At 47.2% G+C, this 11,215-nt stretch overlaps 1 protein-coding gene and 1 long non-coding RNA gene across 5 annotated transcripts in view; both read right to left on the reverse strand.

The window, feature by feature from the left end:
• Positions 1-6,341, reverse strand: part of LOC116529145 — a 10,036-nt gene extending 3,695 nt beyond the window's left edge. Inside the window, exons 1-2 of the long non-coding RNA XR_004259404.1 lie at positions 5,895-6,341; positions 460-469 (exon numbers count right to left, since the gene is read on the reverse strand). This is a non-coding gene — a long non-coding RNA (uncharacterized LOC116529145). The remainder of the gene's footprint in view (positions 1-459; positions 470-5,894) is intronic.
• Positions 1-11,215, reverse strand: part of MECR (mitochondrial trans-2-enoyl-CoA reductase) — a 48,758-nt gene extending 37,543 nt beyond the window's left edge. For 2 of the 4 annotated variants that reach the window (XM_032246655.1, XM_032246656.1), the window contains exon 1: positions 10,983-11,215. In XM_032246655.1, coding sequence (XP_032102546.1) covers positions 10,983-11,158 — 176 coding nt within the window. In that variant the 5' untranslated portion in view covers positions 11,159-11,215. The remainder of the gene's footprint in view (positions 1-10,982) is intronic. The other 2 variants (XM_032246654.1, XM_032246658.1) reach the window with 2 other exon arrangements.

Genomic DNA, 11,215 nt, shown 5'->3' on the forward strand with positions numbered 1-11,215 from the left:
GCCACCATGCCCAGCTAATTTTTTGTATTTTTAGTAGAGACGGGGTTTCACCACGTTGACCAGGATGGTCTCGATCTCTTGACCTCGTGATCCACCCGCCTCGGTCTCCCAAATCCCTCGGCTCCCTGGGATTATAGGCGTGAGCCACCGCACCCGGCTCACACCCTTTTCAAAACTCTTGGAGTCATGTATTATCTGCAGTCCCAGTGGGGGCTGTTGCAGCACCCTGGAATCAAACACACGAATGTTTCTGCAGGAAAATGTAGGAATACTCATGCTAAGTGAGATGAATAAAGACCACATGAAAACCTCATGTTAGATCAGGTTTCATTCACATGAGTTATAGAAAAAAACTGGCCGGGCGCGGTGGCTCATGCATGTAATCCCAGCACTTTGGGAGACCGAGTCGGGTGGATCGCAAGGTCAAGATCGAGACCATCCTGGCCAACATAGTGAAACCCCATCTCTACTAAAAATACAAAACTTAGCTGGGTGTGGTGGTGCATGCCTGTAATTCCAGCTACTCGGGAAGCTGAGGCAGGAGAATCGCTTGAACCTGGGAGGTAGAGATTGCAGTGAGCCGAGATCGCGCCATGCACTCCAGCCTGGTGACAGCGCAAGACTCTGTCTCAAAAAACAAAACAAAACAAAACAAAAAACTGTCAGCTTCCAGAGCTTTCAGGATTTTGGAACTGCAGATACAAATATGGATTTGGATTCAGGTCTTTCAGACTCTGAGTTTGGAGCTGTTTTTACAAATCACTTAGTTTTGTAGTCAGAATGTGTGGGTATGCGCTGTCTCCTTGTTAGACTGTGAGTCCCTGGAGGGCACTCACTCATTAATTAGTCTTAATTCACTGTTGAGCACATATCTGGGATCAAACTCTTCTCTCTAGTGAGAAAATGTGGAATAAGTGCCAGTCATGACTGGGCATGGTGGCTCACGCCTGTAATCCCAGCACTTTGGGAGGCCAAGGCATGTGGATCACCTGAGGTCAGGAGTTAAAAAACAGCCTGGCCAACATGGTGAAACCCTGTCTCTATTAAAAAAAATACAAAAATCAGCTGGGCGTGGTGGTGTGCACCTGTAGTCCCAGCTACTTGGGAGGCTGAGGCAGGAGAATTGCTTGAACCCAAAAGGTAGAGGTTGCGGTAAGCTGAGATCATGCCACTATGCTCCAGCCTGGGCGGGGAAAAAAAAAAGTGCCAGTCATTTAGGAAATCAGGGGCAGGGCCCAAGTCAAAGGGACTTAGCTATTTGTACTTGCTGTTCCTGGTTCTAGGCTATTTAGGAAAATACCCATGAAAGATGGGCTCAAATAAAAATGGAGATTATTGTTAAGAGAATTCAGTCTAGGCATACACATCAAATGTGCATCGGCACTGCACTTCTTAAAAACCTAGATGACTGTGGTCAAGATGAGAGTACAGGTAGATCTCAGTTCGTAAATGATGGGTAGAGCACGAATCTGGAGTGAAGCAGGCAGCCCTGGGTTTGAATCATACCTTGGTTATTTATCAGCTTGATAAACCTCAGAATATTCCTCTGTAAAATGGGATAACACAAGAACCCAGTTCATAGGATTCAATGAGTTAATGTATGTAGAGCATTTATGGTAGTACCTATACAGTAGACGCTGAGAAAATGACAGCAGTTATCAGTTGTAGCAATATCCAAGGAAACCTTTGAAATAGTTCCCTGGTTATATCTCTGAGAAGAGTCACTGAGTCACTAAAAGGAAGACAGCACCTTTTTGGAAAATTCAAGCAAACGTAATTCAACAAATATTTATTGACAGTCGAAGTGTGAGATACCGTGCCAAGGGGTTTCACGATGAATAAAGGCAGGCATGGTAGCATGCACGTGCAGTTGCAGCTACTTGGGAGGCGGAGGAAAAAAGGTTGCTTGTACTCAGCAGTTCAAGGCTACAGTGTACCATCAGCACACCTGTGAATGACCACTGCGCTCTAGCCTGGGCAACAGGAGACCCTGGCTCAGGGAAAAACATAAATCCCCTTCCCAGGGCCTTGATGGACTAGGAACCCATCTGTGGAAACACTGGGAGAAGGGCTATAACAGAGGGAGGCTCGTGGTGCTAAAGTTGGCTACCAGTGTCTAGCCTGGTGGGAGGAAGAAAATAGATTAGAAAAGGGTCCTTGGAAGAAATACCGTGGTTTGGTTTGAAGGATAAACAGGCATTTACAGGGTGGAATGAGAAAAGACAAAAGGTTTTCTGGCCGGAGGGAATGACAAAGAATCTGACCCAAGAGTAGGCCAGGCAACAGGTGTGGTCTGTGTAAGAGCCATGAGAATGGAGAGGACTGGATAACATAAAATCTCTTAAATAAGCGACACTGATGTCACTTGGTGACCAATTCCATGTGGTGAGAGGGAAGGGAAGTCTTTGATGGCTCCAAGGCCTTTGGCTTGGACAACTGAATGCTGAGCTAGGGAGGAAGGAAGAGTAGATTTGGAGAGGGGACACAGGTGACCTGCAGTATGCATACAGAGCAGAGAGCGCTTAGGCTAGACAAACAGAATTGTGAGTTGGCTGGATGGGCGGAGTCTAGGAGAGTCGAAAAACTTATTCTGGGCGATTACACTAAACAATGAAATGACAACTTATGTCAATGGCTCACTGTGCTCCCAGTATGCTCACCATTTTATATACACGATGCCGTTCAGTTCTCAAAATGCCTATGTGGAGGGTGGTATCACCCCAATTTGAAGGAGAGGAAACTGAGGCTTAGAGAAATAACTGGCTCAAGCATAAGAGGCAGGTCTTGATCTTAAGCTAGACTCCAAAATGCAGGCTGTTCAATCCTCTGCCAGCATTCACTACACTGTGTGTACTGATTTTTTTCTTGGAGATACTGTTAGGTATTTCCTGGGATCCAGTACGTTTAGGAAATGCTGCCTACTACGCCCCTCTTTCAAGAGTCTGACTACATGTTACTCAAAAGGCTCTGAGAAGTCCCTGAGTAAAGAAACCCATGTAGCTTGTGCCATCCAGAGCTTTCCAGATTGAATGCGGGCTGGGAGCACTGCAGTAGTTTCACAGCACAGCCTACCTCAAACAGCAGTTTGAGAAACGATGCTCTGGGCCCCCGTTCTCTTCTTTGTCTTCTGGGAAGAAGAAAAATATCAGCTCTGCATTTGAGATTCACAGAAGAGGGAGGGAAGGAGAGTAAAGAGGGCCAAGCAGGGATGAGGGTCTAGGCGACGGGAAGTTATGTTGAAGCTGCGAACACAGGTAGATGGGGGCCGGGGCAGGCCCCACGCCTGCTGCAAGCCTGGGGGTGGAGGTGGGGGTTCAGGTGCCTCTCATCAGGGAGGCCAGCCTTGTCCTGCTCCGGGGAACGCCATCAATACCACAGACACTGCTGTTCCCGCAGACAGTGCTAACCACGTCGTCAAGGATACCATTCTGCTGAGACATGAGGGAAAACAGGGACCAAGCCTGAATTCCAAGAGTTAAACCTCTAGTGTAATGATAGCAATTTCTTCCCTGTTCTTTAAAAGAAAAAGACCTCACCAAAGGAAACAGTGGCCATGTTTCAGAGTACAAATGAGGCACCCAACCCAGCCTGGCTAGATCTCAAATTGCTTCCCCCATACCGTTCACATCCTCCCTCTGTGAGTGTAATGGCGCCATGCAACTCGGGGGGATGCCGCTGCCCTCAATGGACAGATCCCAGCCTGGATAAGGTCACAATGGCTCCTTTGAGGCCAAGGCTGTACACCTGTGATGCCATAGGAAGTGCAAGGGAGACAAAAGCAGGCAGAAGAAAGAGCCTTTTGAGAGGGGGGAAAAGAGGCCAGTACCCTGGGGACTGGCACAGTTATACTTGCTGTGTAAGGTGGGCATTAGCTAGCTCTGCCAAGATATCTTTCCTGCGCCCCACATTTAATTAGCAATCATTTGTACTTATCTTTCATCTTCTACTCAAGTACATCAAACGGTCAATATCATTTTGAGCAGGAAGAACAGGTAGGGAGAGATTGTCGCTGGCCAGAGACTTTCTCAGCTGCTTAGCACAGAAGCAAGAATGTTTGTGTCATCACAGGGCACTGAGTGAAGGTAACTGATACCTCATGTGGTTCTCCCAGTCTGTCTGCAGTCCCCTGGTCACCAACAAGCTGCCTTCTGTGATTCAGTGAAATGCCTGGTGTGTTAGGTACACCGTTCTAGGATTTGACTAATAATTAATAAGCAGGCTACAACTGGGAAATTGTGAGGCAATGAAGTTCCTCAGCTTACAGCTTGTAAGGGCCTGGCTCCCAGGGAGAGTTCCTTTCCCTGAGCAAAGCTCCTTGGTTCCAGGTGGCTTGGTGTGCTGGACACAACCACACCCTCCCTGCGTCTCTTCCGGCTTCCAGGACTCCCACCATTCAGGGCTCATCTTTTGGCTCTTTAGCACACTCATTTTGAACTGAAGGAATCAGAGGCTTAGGGTAACTTCTGGAAGTTTCTATCCAGTTGGCAAAGAAAACTTCTCCCAACCTTCTCAATTCCCTACTTTCCCTCAAATAAGAGAACCAGAAAGTTTGCGGGCCCCATGATACTCTACATCTGCTGACGCCAGGGAAACTCCACTACAAGCACAGTCTGTCACTCAACTTGCTGACGGCCAGCTCTTGGGGGCATAGTCCCTGCCTGCAGCTGCTTGGATCTCTTTGATGGGTGAAAACACAACTGTGCAGCTCTTGTCTGGCTGGGGGCTGGGAGGGCTATTGATTGTGTAACCAACCAAGGGCCAAGGGGGTCCTTGGTGAAATCAACGATCCCAGATTTCAAGCCAAACCATTGCTCCCCGGAGGCTGCTGGAGCAACCATTGGCAAGCAGGCCATTGATGTCTGTGTCACTTTCATAGAATTGTCAGAGCCGGACAACTGCTGGAACAAAGAGGATTCATGTCTCGTGATAATTACTGTGGCTGCAATGTTATGCTAAGAAGGACGCTGAGGCTCCATCTTGTCTTGGCAGGCAGTGTTGTCTGGGCGAATGGGATAGAGAGGAGTGTAGGTTTTGAGGTCTATGGAAAGGGACTGTGAAGGTCTGCATGTGGCATAGGGGAGGGGGACAGCATCCATGTCCATATCTACCACTGCCGACCTTCATTTTATCAAAGAGTAGCTGAAGATAGCTGGAGAGCAATGTGATTTCCTCACTGCCGTAATCAGTGGCAGAGGTGGGACTGGAACACAGGCAAGAAACATCCTGAGCCACAGGTTCAGCTTGTGTCATCTTTGCTTTCCTTCTCTAAAATGAGGACCCCTCTCTCCGCATCCAGGGTGAGAAAGGTCAGTTCATCCCACAGAGCCGCTAGGAGAGGGCAAGACACAGCTTGGAGTGGCACCGAGGGGTAGCTTTCCTTCCAGACTCTCTGGACAGAGGGAAAACCCCAGTTTTTTGTGCAATTCTTAGGGGATGTGCCTGCAGCTTTTACCTTCAGAGGTGACAACGAGAAAACCAGGGTAGCAGGGCTTGGCCCTAAACTGCACAGCCTAGTCTGAAGGCCAGATGGAAGGTACTGTACGAGTTGTAGGATGTGGAATCTGCTTAGGCTTGAGCCCTGTGGTCTCAGGGCAGTCCCCTCTGAGTTGGTTTCAGCAGACATCTTTCTCACAGGATTACACATGAGTGCACAGTAGGCAGTCAACAAACATGGACTGACCAGACACACCATGTTTCCTCTTCTCTCTGGGTCTCTGCACAGGCAGGTTCCTCTGCTTGGGACATTTCTCCACTTTCTCCCCTCATATACTGCTCACTGGATCTCTGGGGCACTCACTTTACACCGTGTCTACAGAGAGCAGTCTCTGACTACCCCGAGGGGGTTAGGTACCCCTCTTCTGGGTGTCCACAGTACTCTGAACATAACCCATCACAGCATTTACCCTACTAGGCTGTGAGGCTCTGAGGGCAACAATCACATCAGATTCGTCTCTGTACCCTCAGTGCCTTGCACTCAGTAAACCCTCAGAGAATACATGCTAGCCAACTTATAGTATCAGTGTCTTCTGTTCCCACTCCATTCATGACCACAAGAAAGAGCTCTAAACGGAGCACCAAACCCAAAATGCTATTTTTTTCCCAAAGCACTAAAATTTGGGTTTAAAAATCAAGTCACCTGTAGAGTTTTGCTTTATATCAACCGTAAGAAGAAGAAATTCCTGAGAGTAAACAGTGCCCTATAGTGAGAATCACAGCCTGGGTCCCCACCACCTGCCCCTCCAAAGTCCATCTGGCTTAAGACAGAATGGGTAGGCCAGGTGCAGGGGCTCACACATGTAATCCCAGCACTTTGAGAGGCCAAGGTGGGCAGATCGCCTGAGGTCAGGAGTTCAAGACCAGCCTGGCCAACATAGTAAAACCCCTTGTCTACTAAAAATACAAAAATTAGCTGGGCATGGTGGCACATGCCTGTAATCCCAGCTACTCAGGAGGCTGAGGCAGGAGAATCACTTGAACCTGGGAAGCAGAGGTTGCAGTGAGCCAAGATTATGCCACTGCACTCTCAAAAAAAAAAAAAAAAGAAAAAAGACAGAATGGGTCTACGTCCACGCGTTTTCCAGCTTAGTTTCATTTCATTTTTGCACTAGCAGCAGGCAGTTGAGAAAGCCAAGATGATCAGGATGCTGGTTTACAAAAGCCTCAGGATCCTGAAAAGGGGAGGAGAGAGAGAATAGCATTTCTAATTTTTCCCAGGGTTGGGGCGGCCCTTTCTATGCATAGAAAGTTGGATTGCCTGAACGACCTATAATTTCACCTTCTCTTCTAACCTGTCTTTTTTCCAACTTTATAGTCCATCTCATTCTCAAAATTCATTTGAGACTTTGGGAGGTTGAGGCAAGAGGATCACTTGAGCTCAGGGGTTTGAGATCATTTTGGGCAACATGGTAAAACCTCATCTCTATTTTTTATTTAAAATATTTTTAAAAGTTTATTTTAAAAAAAGTCATTTTCTTGGGGTGATCAGCCAGAAAAAAGAAAAGTCATTCGAGGTGACCACCATTGTTTCCTCAGGCCTACATCTACATATATTAGGAGCAATTAGCCCAATGCTTGCTATACAGCAGGTATACAATAAATGAAAGCTGTTCTCACCAGAAGATCCAGAGAATGGCAAAGTTCTAAGGGAACGTTCAGGAAAAAAAGAAGGCGAGAGAAGAACTAAGGGTTTCTGGGGACTATCTTTTTTTTGAGATTGAGTCTCACTTTGTTGCCCAGGCTGGAGTGCAGTGGTGCAATCTGGCTCACTGCAACCTCTTCCTCCCAGGTTCAAGTGATTCTCCTGACTCAGTTTTCCGAGTAGCTGGGATTACAGGCACCTGCCACCACGTCTGGCTAATTTTTGTGTTTTTAGTAGAAACGGGTTTTGCCATGTTTGCCAGGCTGGTCTCCAATTCCTGACCTCAGGTGATCCGCCTGCCTTGGCCTCTCAAAGTGCTGGGATTACAGGGGGCCATCGTGCCTGGCCCCTGGGTTTCTGGGAACTTATCTGATAGGGAATCTAGCAAGGGACAGTGGCAATGGAGAACTCTGAAATTTCTTGAATGTTTGCATTCTTCTGCACAGTCTTACTTTACTTAGATCTGCAGTCCAATCTTCAAAATAAAAAAGGCCCAAATGTTATTTAGGGGATCCCATTTTGGAAAAAAGGGAAAGGAACCAAAGGACAGGGAAAAATTACTTAGGAGAGAACAGCTGCAATATTTAGGGGCCAACAGGAGTGGACACAGGGATGTGAGAACAGGAGAAACCTGGATGCCTCCTTTTGAGGAGTTCGCAGCCTTCAGACCTGAGCAGGCTGTCCCTTGCTCCCTCCCTCCTGCTCACAGAGGTTTGGCCCACAGCGCAATCATTACAAACCACACCAGTTCTGAGAATGCTCTGCTCAGACTCTAGGTAGTCCCATGACCCCTACCTCGTGTAACCTGACCCAGACACCCAGTTACCAGGATGTATAAAGGACACCTGATTCTTTCCGTGACAGTGTGGTTACCCTAAACCTCGTAAGACATGACTACAAAGAGAATCCCAGTCTCTGGCTTCAGTCCATATGAGAACAAGTAAAGCCACCTGAATCTGGGTCAGAAAGAAAAGTCGCCCTTCTGGAGCACGTGGAGAATTACTGCTTGTCTGACAGTCTGTATCCACAGGGCAGTAGTTCTCAAGCCTGGCTTGGGCAGCACAGTCACCTGGAGAGCTATAAAAAAAACAGATGCTTCAAGCCATCCCAGACCTACTAAATACCTCAGGAGTGGGGCCTAGGAATATGTACAGTAGTTTCTAAAAGCACTATAGGTCAAGCTAGGTGTGGCGGTACACACCTGCAATCCCAGCTACTCAGGAGGCCGAGGCGGGAGGATCCCTTGAGCCCAGGAGCTCAAGACCAGCCTGGGCAACATGGCATGATCTCATCTCTAAATAAATAAATAAAAGCTGTCTGATAGTCCATGTTGGCAAATTAAAAAACAAATAAATAAAAGCACTACAGATGGTGTGCTATGAAGCCAGAGTTGAATATAATGCTTTGTGGAAGTATCTTTTTTTTTTTTTGAGAGGAAGTCTTGTTCTGTCATCCAGGCTGGAGTTCAATGGCATGATCTTGGCTCACTGCAACCTCCGCCTCCTGGTTCAAGCAATTCTCCTGTCTCAGCCTCCTGAGTAGCTGGGACTATAGGCGTGTACCACCATGTCCGGTTAATTTTTGTATTTTTAGTAGAGACAGGGTTTTGCCATGATTTGCCCACATAGGCCTTCCATAGTGCTGGGATTACAGGTGTGAGCCACCATGCCCGGCGGGAAGTATCTTGTTTTGAGCTAGAGGGAAATTACTGAAGTTCCACAGAAGGAAATAATAGAAGCTGTTTTTTTTTTTTTTTTTTTTTTTTTTTCCTAAGTGGCACCTGCAAACAGACCAGGCTGTTCCAGCTTTCTCTGGCTCTCAGAGAGGAGGGAATCAGTTAGGAGGCAACTGCAGTCAGCTGCTGAACATTCCCAGCCCTCCCTCATCATCACAGTAGAACTTAATAAAAGGTGCACTTTTCTCTGACATTTAGATTTAGATTGAACTACCATTTTAGAAGCACCTGTTTTGTGTCAGGTCCTGCAGCAAACGCAAACTACAAGTCCGTGGGAGAGGCACTACATGGTTCTCACGTGGGGTACCTTCCTGGAAATGGAGGAGTGTTCATCAGAGCTGTACCAGTTCCTTACAATACAGTCCTCAGTGAGATTCTTCCCTGACACAATGCTTTATTACCTACAATCAACACACAATTTGGAGTTCACTGACTGATGTGTCTTCTCGACATTCTTTTCAATTTCTGTAATGCTGGATGTGGCTGGGCTGACTGCATGACCTTGAATTTATCTGAGGCTTATCCTCACCACCTGTCAAAACATCTAGACTGAATTTTTTTTTTTTTTTTTTTTTTGAGATAGAGTCTTGCTCTGTAGCCCAGGCTAGAGTGCAGTGGCATGATCTCGGCTCACTGCAACCTCCGTGTTCCGGATTCAAGTGATTCTCCTGCCTCAGCCTCCTGAGTAGCTAGAATTACAGGCGCCCACCACCAGGCTGGCTAATTTTTTTTGGTATTTTTAGTAGAGACATGGTTTCCCAACATTGGCCAGGCTGGTCTAGAACTCGTGACCTGAGGTTATCCACCCGCCTCGGCCTCCCAAAGTGCTGGGATTACAGGCATGAGCCACTGTGCCCAGCCGTAGACTGAATTTTAACCATTAAAGTAATACCACATTTGCTTACCCTTTGGAAAATAATCAAACTAGTTGCTGGGAATCACAGAGTTAAAAAGAAGGTACTGTACGAGAGTCTGCAGGTGTTTTTTGGTGGAGAGCACTACACCGATCTTAGCTGATTATCACTATGAACTTTGTCTGTACTGTCTCCATTTTCGAAGATGATGAAACGGAGGCTCAGAGAACCTCAGTAACTTGCCAGATGCAAAGCCCTAGCCCTAGGACAAGTTAGGGCAAGGATTTGACCCTAAGTATTTTGATTCCCAGACCTGTGCTTTTGCCTTAGCTCCACTTTAGCGCCCGATGGCCCTACTGAATGACTATTTATGTGCAAATTTATAATGGTTGGCAACTAACATGCTGTTTTTATCAACCACATGCAAAAAGCATGAATTAAGATCAAACAGAATTTTAGGAGGACAAAGTCATAAAAGTAACAAGAGGTTGAGTGACTTCTCTAAGACCAAACAGCTACTAAGAGGTTGCGCCTATATTTGACCAAATATAGATACTTGGGGTCTATATGGCACCAAAGCAGCTCTTTTTAACTAAGCCAAGATGCATGCATATACGGTGCAATGGAGAGGAACTCGCATGAGGTTGGAATCAGAAGCCATGGATTCCAGTCTCTGTTCCAATCACTTATTGGCGATATCACTCTGGGCAAGTCCTTTGCCCTCTGGAAACAATGATCTATGACCTACTCTTTACTGACAAGTGAAGATCCAAATGAATGCAAAAGTATTCTGAAAAATTCCTTAAAAAAAATAAGAGAGTAAGAGCTCAGGCAGGTCAGTCAGTCAGACATAGGTTTAAATTCAGACTGTCGCTTACTGGCTGTGTGACCTTGGACGAGTGCTTTTACCTCCTATGCCTGTTTTCTCATCTGCAAAACGGGGATAAATCAAGTAACTACCTTAAAACATTGTTGTGACAATTAAATGACAGCATCCATTTAAACATGGGATTGCCTGACACAATAGCCGATCAATAAACATCAGCCATTAATATCCTAATAATTGTGCCTCTCGGTCTTCAACTACCTTCAAGTACGGTCTTTCTGAGCTACCCAAAGCGCCCTGGGCTTCAGTTTCAGTCTTGCTAGTCTCTGCCCCGTTCCTCGGACCCTGTCCCTCTCTTCCCAGTCCACATCGTCTTAAAGCCATCTAGAAACCCCAGTCCCCTTCCCCGGTTTCGGCGCCGTCTCTTACTCGACGACCTTGGCTGGATCCCCGTGGTGCCCATAGACAAGCGCCGGGACCCGGGCAGGCGCGGCGGATGCAGAGTAGTAGGAGGCGGCAGGTCCGTGACAGCCAGAAGCAGGGAGCAGCCTCCGCCACAGCCGGCCGGGGGTTCGCACCCACCACAGCGTGCCGCAGACCCACATGCTCCCTCCTACCAACACAGAGCCTGACGCCCCCGGCTACGTCATCTTCCAGCGACC

Source organism: Sapajus apella, unplaced genomic scaffold (assembly GCF_009761245.1).
Source record: "Sapajus apella isolate SASKATOON/1434 unplaced genomic scaffold, GSC_monkey_1.0 scaffold62, whole genome shotgun sequence".
Classification (NCBI taxonomy): domain Eukaryota; kingdom Metazoa; phylum Chordata; class Mammalia; order Primates; family Cebidae; genus Sapajus; species Sapajus apella.